The 13982-nt window shown below is 32.8% G+C and overlaps 1 protein-coding gene across 1 annotated transcript in view; it reads right to left on the bottom strand.

Moving 5' to 3' along the window:
* The window catches only part of LOC149542063 (outer envelope protein 64, chloroplastic-like), a 272009-nt gene extending 266990 nt beyond the window's left edge, over positions 1-5019 (bottom strand). Inside the window, exon 1 of the mRNA XM_089797108.1 lies at positions 4630-5019. Within this exon, the coding sequence (XP_089653234.1) occupies positions 4630-4829 (200 nt within the window). The 5' untranslated portion in view covers positions 4830-5019. The remainder of the gene's footprint in view (positions 1-4629) is intronic.
* Between the last annotated feature and the right edge of the window lie 8963 nt (positions 5020-13982).

Genomic DNA, 13982 nt, shown 5'->3' with positions numbered 1-13982 from the left:
GGGGAATGCCCCTTTTAATATGTAATTTTGTATAGGACGAAAGTCCTCGGCAAGACTAGAGGTTTTCTTCTCCATTCTTTCCTACTAGTGCCCGTTTGAATGAAATAAAATACAATGTAATAGTTTTTTTTGTTATGTATATAATCAATTGGCTTCGGCCTTTTACTGATCAATATATATATATATAGTGTCATGGCACAATTCCCTAGGAGGTGATAGTTGCAAGCTAAGTCACAAGGTTCGAGTTCGGGAACTATGAAATTCGGATGAAGTTTGACAAGGATAAAAATTCGAAAAAAAAAATCGATATTAAATTCGCCTTATATATATATATATAATAGTATATCCAATAATTTATTTTTGTTCTTTATTCTGGTTTCTAAAAATTAAAATAATAGTAGTTTTTATTTTATAAAACATTAAACTTTGTAAACAAACTAAAATGAAATAGTATATCCAATAATTTATTTTTGTTCTTTATTTTGGTTTCTAAAAATTAAAATAATTGTAGTTTTTATTTTATAAAACATTAAACTTTGTAAACAAACTAAAATGAAAAATAATCAAATAATCAAATTTTAAATTTATTGACACATTAATGTAATAATAAATAAATTATATACTAGATATTAATATTGTATTTAGAGTTAATAAAGATAAATTTCATAATAATAAATAAACTTAAATCTTCTAATGTTAATAAGTAAATAAAAATAATACTAACATAAAATCAAATGTATCTTAAACATCCGAAAAAACCTAATATATTATTCTTCTCGTGAATAGCTCGAATGTTTTTTGCTGGATCGTTGTCTACAACCAAAGTGAAGAAATAGCACATTATTGTGACGAAAGAGCACATTATTTACTGCCGTCAAAAGTTATTGTGGTCTGCGTGCAAAGAGACGACAATAGTGGCGACGGCAGCCCAAGCGGAGAAGACAATACTGGCGACGGCAGCCTAGGTCGAGAAGAGATATTACATGCGACAACAGCTCACGCGGAGAATAGATAACAACAGTGGCGATGAAGCTCAGGCAGTGAAACCGATGGATATGTATTTCAGTGAACCAGAAGTTTTTTCCTGGCTATACGAACTTAATCCGAATTTATACGATTTTTTCTAATTTTTTCAAGGTTCGCCAAATTTTGAATTTGAAGCCGAAAATTCGGTGAACCTTGTGACTTAGGTTGCAAGTTATAACTTAACATGGAACCATGTTTTATAATGATAAATAATACCTTGGAATTTGATTTTATAAGTCAATATTGAAATTAACAAGTGCAAAAAAATGTTAAGAAGAGAAAACACGCATAACACAGAATTTTACAGAAAAACCTCGTAAAATTATACCATTAAAAAACCACAAGCAAACATCTCTTAATATTAGTTCTCGTGAATTTTCACACTTACAACAATGTTCAAAAAGTATTAACAAACATGACTTCAAGTTGCATATAACAACCGAGTTGTAGAGTCCTAATAAGAGACTACTTAATAAATTCAACAAGTAGAACTCGTATAACTAACTCTTACAATTGCATTTACAACACTTGCCGTAATTACTATTTTTGTGAAGTTGTCAAAATGACATACTATTTACCGCAAGTCGACTCATTATACCTTACTATTTATAGTAAGCATGAAAAAAATCTGCCAATCGTATATTCGCCATAGAAAACCAGTTAGAGATCTTTCAAACAATCAATTGTAGAGACAAAGAAAGAGAAAGTTGAGTATTCTCCTTGGACCCACAATAATCATCCATTTTATATTAAGCTCCCATTTTCCATCAAACACAGTTAAGGCATGTACCCATTAAATAATTATAGTTAAACAATCTTTTGGGCCTTAAGGAATCATTACCTATCATGCCCCAACATAGACCTTTTGCACAAGATTTGAGATTTCTCAAGCGAAGAAATAGTTAAAGATTTCAATATCTATCAAATTTTACATCCCTGCTGATATGTATTCTTTATGGTTGATGGACAATTTGGATCACTGCATATGCAACAATTCAATTCCGCTACCTTTAGATTACTTTGTATATATAGTAGTAGGGTAGGTATTTGTAAATATCTTTAATATTTAGAATTTTCTAATTCCTTCGGAATTTAAACTGGAGTGCTTAGATATAACATTTACTTTGTAACAATCTAATGTTGTCTGGCCCTGGAAAGCATATGTAACCCATGTCACAAGGTTTGTGTTTGGAAGTGTTACAGGTTGACTCGTCTCCCACCTAGGAGACATGTCTCGGAGAGTTTTTGCATCTAAGCCAGAAACTCAAAAAAGGTTGGAGACTTCATGACAAAGTCTCCTAGAGTCTCTAAATCCAAAAAATCAAGTCTCCCTGGAGTCTCTTGATAAAGAAATATATGTAAAATATATTATTAAATTATTTTATGTATTTTGACTCTCATTTTTGTTTGCATATCCGCAATTTAGCATCAAACTATTTTATTTTTTAATTTAAAATTTGAATATGTAATTATAATCTCAGTGATTATTAATCTGAGATGATGATCATCATATGCAATATTTTAGAAATCAGATATAACTATGAGATAAAGTAATGTGATTATGTGAGTTTCGAACTATTTTTCTCAAAGTCTATATTAATGGGACATTACTATTAGTATTTATTTTAGTATTTTAGTTTTACTATTTTGTATTTAGTATTAGACTCTTTAAACTATTAAAAAAATTGTTGTCTCCAACTATCCCTGTCTCCTATTTTTGAAAAATAGCCATACTGGTCCCAATATCAGAGACCTCCATGTCTCCCTGTCTTTTGATAACCTTGGTGTTATCAAATTCAGCCAAGATAAAATCTGGCTAAAAATGTCATGATTAATTTTGACTAATATTAATTTATAGATTATGTTTAATAAATAGAATAATGGCTTGAATTTTATAAAAAAATAAAACTAGAAAAAACCTAAAAACAACATTTATCCCCTATATTTGCCTCTGCAGCTGTCTTGCAAAGTAAGGGAGACCGGTGGCATATCGATGTACTCTAAATCATTCCACATTCCATACCTACTCTTTGGGAATCCAAGTAAGCCTTTGGAAGCATATTTCAATCCAAACCAATATCTCTTACTAAACTGTCGGACAGCCTTGTCTCTAGCTCAGAAAGGACCTCTCTCACTCATCTCATTCCCAAGGGATAGCTGTCAGTCTGGAACACAATAACAACACTTCACAGAGCAATCAACAATGTCCACATCTGCAACACAGACCACCCAACAGTAAGGGCAGGGTCCTATGTGGTTAAGTTTTTTTGGCTAACAGCCTTGATATTTTTAAAGAGTTATTTGTGGAGCTGTTGCGCTTATGTATGTTCAATTTTCATGAATTTTCTTAAGCAGTCATCTTAAATTTTATATTTTTTAACTATTAATATTTTTTTAAATAATTTTTGCAGGTAAAATTGGAGTACGTTAACAAAGAGGAAAAGAAATTTATAAAGCCATGTTATATTTTTGTCAATATGCAATTGATGCATATTTTCAGTGGCCTATTTTCAATTCTTAAACAGTACCTACTCTACAAAAATAGAAAAGATTTCAAATTATCTTTTTTCCATAATTAAAAACTTATATGGAAACACTTCATCTGCTCAAATTTAAGGTGAAAACAGACTAAAAACAGTTGCATGAAGACATGGGTAAACACAACCAAATACTAAACATTCTTGCAAGACAAAGATGCATAACAAATCGTCAAAAAGCTAATTATAAACACATCTTTAATATGCAATTTAGTTAAAAAACCCAAGCCCTTCTCTATACAATTTTTAAAACAAGCTGAAATGATTTTCTGGTGTTTTCTTTATGTTCGCCAGATCTCAAAATTTTCCCTAGAAATTCAGTCAACCTGCGAAATAGTTTTTAACTATGTATTTTGAAGCAAAAAATCAAGATCATGTAGTTTCTTTCAGTACTCTTAAAGCAAAAAATCAAGATCTTGCAGTTTCTTTCAGTACTCTTGGTCTAGAACTATTTATGGATGGTTCATCCATTGATGTTAATTCTTACCTCTTACATCTGAATGAGTTATGCTTATCTTTAGCATCAGATTCAGATAGATAGTGTTTTTTGTAGTTTGATTCTGTTCAACGTATTTTGGATAACTATCTTCACGGATTCCCTTCTATTTTCTCAGTTTAGCTTCAATCGACCTTCTTTCCCTTGCATTATTTGGTAAGTTAGATTGTCAGCACACGTCAGTGGTTGTTTGAAGATTTGATGACTATCAGAAATTCCAATATGCATCAAACTACATTGCAGTCACAGTCTCAATCAGACAGCCTGACAAGTCAACAACTGCAACAGCGAAGTTCTTGCAACAAAAGTATAGGTGAAAAGTGTTATAAAGAACATTTGAACATTTTTCTATGAAATGTTGCATTCTTATGGTAAGAGCAAGGGAAATTATGGAATCCGTTGTACAGATTGTCTGAAACAGCGTTCGAAAGGAGGGGTTCAAACCCCAGTGCAGACAATCTGTATAACGAATAAGCAATCTACGGCTTTGGCCAGCTCCCGGGTAAAGCGATCACAATGGACAAGATAACCACTAATTTATATATTTTGCTTCGATTGAAGAGAACATACAATTCTTTTATTGCAAAAACGAGGCCCGTAAGAGGGTATGGGGCTTCAGGAAGAGCGGGCTGAGGTCGGGGAAGCAGCTGAATCCGATCAACGAATGCACCGAAATCTTCTTTGATTGTCTTCTTCCTTCTCTGCACCGCCAACAATATCCCAGCTAGTCCCAATCCCAGCAAAACAACGATATTTGTAGCAGGCGACATTTCCGGTGAACAAATTAGTTTCAAACTTTTCAAAGCTGCTAAGAGTAAATAGATCCGTTCAAATTCTCAGAAAAGTCGGGAAAACAAACAATAATCACGGCTCCATGCCTGATAAGACTTTCTAAAATAATCACTAATGCGCCTTACATATTTCTCACAAAATAATTCAAGTGGATATGAATGAATGAATAGTCAACAACATGGATGAGTATCGTTATATGTTGATAGATTGTTGATACTTAAATCTGTTTTTAACTATAATATGTCAGTGTTGTAAAATGTTAAAAAGTCATATTATTTGATTTCAATTTTTTTTAAAGGATCTTTAATAGTTTTTATCAAAGATAGCTAAGAAGTTCAATGAATCAATGGTTTTTAATAATATCTATGAGATCATTATTTTATGAGATCAATAGAATAGTTATTAACAATTTTCATATTCCTTTTAATTTTGGTTTTTCTCAATCTTGATTAAGAAACTTACAATTTTGTAAAGCTTTGTCTCCTTAAATAGCTCATTTAGATTGTTGATCTTTGTACTATTTTCAAATTGTATATGCATGTCTTCATATGATGCTTAATCAAACATGCAATGTCAATAGCTATCCAACACCCCTATATTACAAAAGAGAGAAACTATTGTGTTCCACTCTTCTTTGGGACCTATCCCTCTTCTTGACTCACATCTAAGATGATAAGAACCAATTCTCAATTGCTCAACAAGAACTCTAGCCTTTTCTTTAATCGACATTCACAAGTAGTTTTGTTCATCGGATTCTTTAACAAGTTGAACTTTGTAATATAGTGGGTATCTTTTACCTACTTGCTTTGTCTATTAGAGTGCCAAGCAGATATTAACAATAAACAATATTAAAATAGAGTAGAAATAAGAAAGTCAATAACTCAAAGATTTGATGTAGTTCTCCCAATACAGGTTATATCCACCAAAGAAAAAGTTGTACACTTATTTTATTATCCAGCAAGGGAAAGTTACAATCTAATGATTTGACATCCCCTAACCAATTATTTATCAAGTCTTTTGTGGTGGTTTACAAGGTACATTATCAAAATAAACCCTAACCCTAAAAAACTTTGAGAGCTATCATGATCGAACTCCAATGAGGATACATGATGATTGTGTAGTATTTGCATGATTACTCAACACATACCTACACTATTCATATGGTGGTTGTAAATTTTTCAAACACACTTTTTAATCTCTTCATTATTATCAAGGCAATCTTGCAAGTTGGTGTCCCATTTTTTGTAAGGTACAAGAATCGAACTAGGACTCAGCTTCCAAACTTTACTCCAAACTTCATAATCAAAAGTAAGTAATGATGTAAAAATGATAATTTAGCAACGTTATTCTCAAAATAGAGAAATACATTGTTAACATAAATAAATGACTAACATCTCAAAATAACAAAAGATGGTTTAAGTAAGTGACCAATAGGACAAATTCATCAAACATATGTTGAAGTGATACTGTAATCACTATGTCTTGAGGACAAGAATGAGGTCTAAGTGCTTTTTCCACTTGACCATGGAGTGTTTAGCTCTTGTGTGTTCAATGTGGAAGGTTGAGGCTCTGACCCTACACAAGGAACCTAGCAAATCAAAAATGACAAGTCGGATGGAATCTTGTGTAGCATTCTGACCTATCTATATTTCATGTATGACAATGTAGCATCTACACATTGATATGCCATGAAAATATGCAACATTGCTTTGGCTAAAGCATTATTTATGTCAATTACCTAGCAGATGGGCTTAGAAAAAGAAATCCAATACATTTCCTTCCCTAATATTTTAAATTGAGCACCCATCAATAAGAGTATAAACACACATGAAATTGATAATAATAATTAAAACCCATATCAATCATGTATTTCTATTCCAACACAAAGAAACTACATCTCTTTCTATTGATGTTAACTTTGAAACTAAAGCATAAAGCATACAAAAGAACACATTGACAATGCTAGCATGTTAATGAAAGTGCACAAAATCATACAATTTTTGAAAAGAGATTGTTTTGAAGTGAAGAACCTGTAATGGAACAATAATTAGTTTGTCAATGATGTCAAACCTGCTACCTGCTAGTGAGACAATTGCTTTTTGGTATGAATGTTATCATGTGGTTGATTGATGAAGAGGATTTGAAAAGAGGAGATAACAAGAGCACCTAGAGAAAGGTTGAGCTATTTAGTGTATAAAAGGAGCACTAAGACCAAGTAAGGCATTGATACTATAGTGTATTGTTTATCTACTTAAAGTATAAATTGAAAGATTACTTAAGCAAAGACTAGATGAAGATCAAGTAAGAAAAGTGTATGCCAAGCCTTGTCGAGCAGTCAGTGCAAGCCGAGCAGAAATCAGTATAAGCTGAGTGAAAATCAATAGGTGTCAAGCAAAGAAGACAGACATTGCAAGCCAAGTGAATGTTAGTATATACCAAGTAAAGTTTAGTTGGTGTCGAGCATCAATAAACTTTAGTGTTTTCCGAGTGAACTAGTGTTGGCCAAGTGACAGTACAATATAGATGTTGAGTGACAACAAATAGTGTTCAATCAAAGATTTGATGAATCTGAGCCACCTAATTTGATTTCTTGAATTATGTGAAACATGTGAAAGATAACTATGATAAGCTAGTGGCACAAACTTCAAGGTAGACCATTTTGAGGCAAAGTCAAGGAAGATTGTAGATGAAGTTTCTAGAGGAATCAAATGGTAATGTGGGTATATTCATTGAATCCTACCTAACCCTAAAATGAACAATTGTGGTTAAGCTGCAAAATATCTAAATTCTCTATTTATAGAGATACTTAGTCAGAAGCAAAGGTTGTCATGTGCAAGAACCTAAGGAAGACAAGGAGGCTAGGGTATTGCTTCATCTAGTGGCTGAACAGAAGAGACTGTTGTTGGCATACAAAGCAAGAAGGCTTAAGGGGATAAATGCTTGAAGGGTGAACAAGATATCAGAGCTGAAGAGTATGAATGCCAAGCAGAATGGAGGACTGAAACAAAGATCTATAATCTGCAAGTGAGTTGTAAGTTTTTATCAAATCAAGTCCTACTCAAACTTTCTAACAATTATACCAGTGTGGATAAAATCCTTTGGATTAAGGTTGACCTAACAGTCATTTGTAAATATTTTAACTGGGTGACATTCTAATGGAATGGTCTAAATTCCTCTAAAAAGGCTCACTCTTAACAAGGTGATTGAAATCCTTTAACTAGGTCACATTTGACAGTGTATGTTGTAACCTTTAACAAAGTTGGTCTTTCATAGGGCATCACTTTAGAAGAGTGAGAATTGGTAGCATGTTATTGATGGTTTTTCTCAAATTGGGTTTCCACCTAAAATCCTTGTGTCAAATTGTGTGAATGTGCTTATGGTATTTCATGTTTACATTTTTGCAAAGTTATTTTGACCTAGGAAAGTAGCCTACTCAGTTAAGGTATTGTATGATCTAATGGATTCGTGTGTGTTAAGGTTTAATGGATTCATGTGTGTTAAGGTTTTATGGATATGGATCTGATTAGCACTTAAAAGTTTTATTTGTACATCTAGACCTTGGATAACTGATTCAACCCCCCCTCCCCGACCCCCCCACCCCCCAGTTATTCTAAAGAATTTCAATATTTGGTATCAGAGCACCAGTGCTTGAGTGGAAATAGTTTGAAGGTACTAAAGCTAAAGATCAAGATGTATAAAAAGGAGGTGCCCAAACTAAACAAGGAAATCTTTCTTGCATGACAAATTTTGATGCAGCTACATCTACGAGGTCTTGGAGACTATGCTCAATATATCATCACCACTGAGCATGTTGATCATGTTGGAGCCCTAACTGCAGATGATTTGGAAAAAGAAGAAAGAACACAATCAAGTAATGTTGGAGATTACCTCTACCCTAAGTTACTCAGATTTTGATGACATCAAAGATTGTGACACTACAAAGAAGATGTGAGATGCTATACAAAAAATTTACGAAGGAGATACAAATATTTTGAGAGCCAAATCTAAAAGTCTAAGAGGGAAGTTTGATGACATGAGAATGCAAGAAGGTGAGAACATTGTCCAATACTGCACAAGTATTTAGATGTTGTGAATGCCATTAGAGGAGCTAATGCTATTATTGATGATGAGATTGTAATCAGCAAAGTAATGAGAACACTATTGCATAGTTATGATATTAGAGTTTCTACCATGCAAGAACTAAGGTGTATACCTGGTAGTAATATGACCCTTGAAGGATTGATGGGTAGACTCACTACCTTTGAACTCTCTAATTTTGATAATTTCAAAACTAAAAATGTTGAATTTGCTTCCAAAGCTAAACTGTCATTAAAGGAACCTAAAGAGAAAAAGAAGAAGGTCAAATATGTCTCTAGTGACAGTGATACAGATGAGGAGGATGTAGAACAACTTGAAGCATTGATGGCAAGGATATTTCACAAAGGCAAATGCAAATACAAAGGTAAACTACCTATCATGTGCTTTAATTGTAATGAGGTTGATCATATTGCTGCCAGATGTCTAGAGAAGAAGAACAATATAAGTGGAAACAAATACAGAAGTAAAAGAGACGAGGACAACAAAGATTATAAAGACAAAGGAAAGAGGTCTTTCTACATTGCTAAAGAGGAAACAAAAGTTGAATCTAATAACCATGATGGTGAAGTGGTGTATGTTGCAATGAAGGATGATTTTGATGAGGGTGAGGCAACTGCACTAGTATCTTATGTGAACACGAGTGACAAATGGATCATTGATAGTGGGTGTTCACATCACATGACTAGAGATAAAAGTAAGTTCATTACCCTTTATTATTACAATGGAAATAGTGTAAGATTTGGTAATGATGCACCCAGTCTGATAAAAGGTAAAGGATCAATCAAACTAATAGAAAATTTCATGTGTGACAATGCTTATTATGTAGAAGGACTTAACTATAACTTGTTGAGTGCAACAAACTTGAATAGTTCAAGTTGCAAAGTTGAGTTTGAGAACAAGAAAGCAAAGATCTATGACACTAATGGGAAACTAGTTCGAACAGGTGATCAGACTAGAGGTAATCTATTTTATCTTAACATGAATGATGCTACTTGTTTATAGAATTTGATGATGTGTAGTTGTGGTACAAGAGGTTATGTCATGTTAACTTTGATAACTTAGTAAGTATAAATAACATGAAAAGAGTCAGAGGTTTTCCTAAATTAAAGAAACCTAACAATGTGGTTTGCAAGCAATGTCAGTTAGGCAAGATGACAAAATATAGTTTTAAAAGTAAGACTCACTCCTCCAAAGAAATTCTAAAATTAGTTCATACTGATTTGTGTAGACTAATTGTTGTGCAAAGCTACAAAGGTGACAAGTACATTATCCTATTTATTGATGATTATTCTAGGATGATGACAGTTATGTTTATGAAACAAAAATATGATGCTTATCAAATGTTTAAGTGGTACTTGTCTAGAGTTGAAAAAGAGACAATCAAAAGCTTGAAATGTATGAGATCTAATAGAGGTGGAGAATTTACATCAAATGAGTTTGAGATATTCTGTAATGATAGAGGAATCAAAAGACAAACTTCTACACCTAGTACCCCTCCACAAAATGGGATTGTTGAAAGGAGGAACAGATATGTAATGGGTTGTGCTAGAACACTCGTGATGGAGAAGAATGTTGCTTTTAAATATTGGAGAGAAGTTGTAAGTATAGTTGTTTGTACCCTGAACCGAGTACAAGTCAAGAAAGGTACTCATTCAACACCTTTTGAACTATGGTATGGATACTCACCCAATGTAAAATACTTTAAGGTATTTGGAAGCAAGTGCTACATTATTAAAGGCAACATGAATGGTAAATTTGATACTAAAAGTGAAGAACCTGTATATTCCTAGGCTATTCCACAAGAAATAAAGCTTATAAGTGTTTGAATACCAACACTAACAAAGTTGTGTAAAGTGAAAATGTGAAGTTTAATGAATATATAGAGGTACATAAAGCTAAACCTATGAAGGAATTTGAAGAGTAAAAATCCTTTATATACTTTTATGAAGGTATGCCTATTGATGAAGGTGTTGTGAACCAAGTTATAAATCAACAGCAAGTATGAGTGACTGTTGAGTCACATATAATGAATGTTGAGTTACATTCAAGGACTAAGTTACAGTCAGGAGTCAAGTTGCAGACAAAAGCTAAGGTACATTCTAATTCTAAGATAAGTGTCCATGATAGGAATATTGATCTACTTGATAGATAAGTACATAGTGATTCTAAAGTTGACAAGCCCATTGAAAAAAGAAGAGCAAAACCAAGATTGTCAAAGTATGTCAAAAGACATCACCCTACTAAACAAATTATTGGAGATAAAGAAGCTAGAGCAATGAAAAGAAATAGGTTGAGAAGTGATACATGTTTTTTGAGCATGCTTGAGCCTAAGTTAGTAAAAGATGTCTTTGAGAATGAAGACTAGAGTAAAGCCATGAAAGAAGAGATTAATCAAATTGAGAAGAAAAAGACATGGAATCTAGTACCCAGACCAAAGAACAAGAATGTGATTTGAACCAAGTGGGTCTAAAGAAACAAGTTATATGAGAATGGTGAAGTCACAAGGAATAAGACAAGATTATTTTGCAAGGGGTATGCACAAGAAGAAGGAATTGACCATGGAGAAACATTTGCCCCAGTTGCACAATTGGAAGGAGTAAGAACTTTGCTTGCTTACTCTACATACAAAGGTTTCAAATTTTACCACATAGATGGTAAGTCAACATTTTTGAATGGTATACTAAAAGAAGAGGTTTACATAGAACAACCTGAAGGATTTGTTGATCCAAACAACAAGAACATGATATGTAGACTACACAAAGTTTTATATGGTTTAAAGCAAGCCCCAAGGGCATGGTATGAAAGACTTCACAATTACCTTGTGAAGATTGGTTTTGAGAAGATTGATGATAACATCAATCTATACTTGAAGATAGAAGGAGGTAAAGATATTTTACTAGCTGAAATTTTTGTTGATGATATCATATTTAAAGGTCAAAATGCATTATGTAAGTCATTTGCAAATGAAATGAAGAAAGAATTTGAGATGTCTATGTTTGGAGAGATAAAATTATTTGTTAGTTTGAGCAAGTATATCAAATGAAATATGGTATACACATCACTTAGTCTAAGTATGTGAAGGAAATATTGAAAACGTTTGGTTTGTAACATTGAAAACCAGTTAGCATTCCTATGGTGATAGGACACAAACTTTCAAAGATTGATGATTCTGTTGAAGTGAATCAAACATTGTACAGGTCTATGATTAGCAAGTTGCAATATATAGTACATAGCAAACCTAACATTGCATTAGTTCTTGGGATTGTTGCAATATTTTTTGCAAATCCTAAGGAGAATCATTTGATGGTTGTTAAGAGAATTATGAGATATCTAAAAGGAACAGAAGATCATGGTCTATACTACAAGAAAAATGAAAATTTTGAGTTAAGAACCTATACAAATGTTGATTGGGATGGAAATATTGATGACATAAAGAGTACAAGTGGTGGAGTATTTTTCTTAGGAAAGACACTGGTCACTTGGACTAGTAAGAAACAAAATTGTATATCTCAATCTACTGTTGAAGTTGAATATGTGGTTGTTGCAGTAAATTTTACAAATGTGGTATGGATTACTCGAAGGCATGAAGGATGAAATCACTGAATTTGTGGTACTTTATTATGATAATACAAGTGCTATAAACATATCAAAGAACCATGTAATGCACACAAAGACAAAGCACATTGCAATCAAGTATTATTACTTGAGGGAGTTGGTTCAAGACAAAGAAGTGAGGATGGAATATGTGAATACAAAACAATAGATAGCTAATATATTCACAAAATCTTTACCTAAGGATGTACATGAATATCTTAAAGGTAAACTAGGGGCGATACCCATATCCCAAGCTACTTTAGAAGCATGAGTAGTTCATTGCATCAGCAAAATTGAATGTTGTATCTTACAACTTGATGTAGTGGATCTTACTTTAGGAGCTATCTAAAGTAATGAAGGGGCTGAATTAGAAGATTTATAATCACATGCAAGGTGATAGAGGAAGAACCTAAATTGATTATATTTGCATGAAGAGATGACAAGTCTTTGGCATTTTTATCAAAGAGGGAGATATAAGAAAGAGGGAGATAGAGAAAGAGAAAAATAACCTACAGAGGGAGATATAAGAGAGATACATTGAAGGAGATTGACAAAGCTCACATTACCCTACAGAGAGGAATGACATATACTAATAGAGAGGGAGAAATTTCAAAGATATTATTTAATTTTTGGTATTGGTGTTGGTATTGGTTTGTCATCAATGCCAAAGCGGGAGATTGTTGAAAAGAGATTGTTTTGAAGTGAAGAACAAGTAATGGAACAATCATCATTTTGTCAATGGTGTCAAACTTGCTACCTACTGGTGAGATAATTGCTTTTTGGTTTGAATGCTATCATGCAATTGATTGATGTAAAGGATTTAAAAAGAGGATATAACAAGAGCACCTATAGAAAGGTTGAGTTATTTGGTGTATAAAAAGAGAACTAATACCAAGTAAGACATTGATACTATAGTGTATTGTTTATCTACTTAAAGTTTGAATTGAAAGATTACTTAAGCAAAGAATGGAAGAAGATCAAGTAAGAAAAGTGTCTACCAAGCCTTGTCGAGCAGTCAATGCAAGCCAAGCAAAAATTAGTAGAATTTGAGTGAAAATCAATAGGTGTCGAGAAAAGAAGACAAATAGTGTAAGTTGAGTGAATGTTAGTATATGTCGAGTAAAGTTTAGTTGGTATTGAGCATCAGTAAACTTTAGTGTTTTTTGAGTGAACTATTGTTGGCTGAGTGACAGAACAATATAGATGTCAAGTGACAAAAAACAATGTTAAATCAAAGATTTGACAAATTTGAGCCAACTAATTTGATTTCTCGAATTATGTGAAGCATGTGGAAGATAAATATGATGAGTTGGTGGTACAAAATTAAAGGTAAACCATTTTGAGACAAATTCAAGGAATATTGTAGAGGAAGTTTCTAGAGGAACCAAATGGAAAAGTGGGTAGATTCATTGAATCCTACCTAACCCTAAAATGGATGA

This window comes from Cupressus sempervirens, chromosome 8 (assembly GCF_028749045.1).
Source record: "Cupressus sempervirens isolate cs-2001-9-10 chromosome 8, ASM2874904v1, whole genome shotgun sequence".
NCBI classification, from domain to species: Eukaryota; Viridiplantae; Streptophyta; class Pinopsida; order Cupressales; family Cupressaceae; genus Cupressus; species Cupressus sempervirens.
Note: the sequence above shows the minus strand (reverse complement) of the source record. Positions and strands in the feature narration are given on the sequence as shown.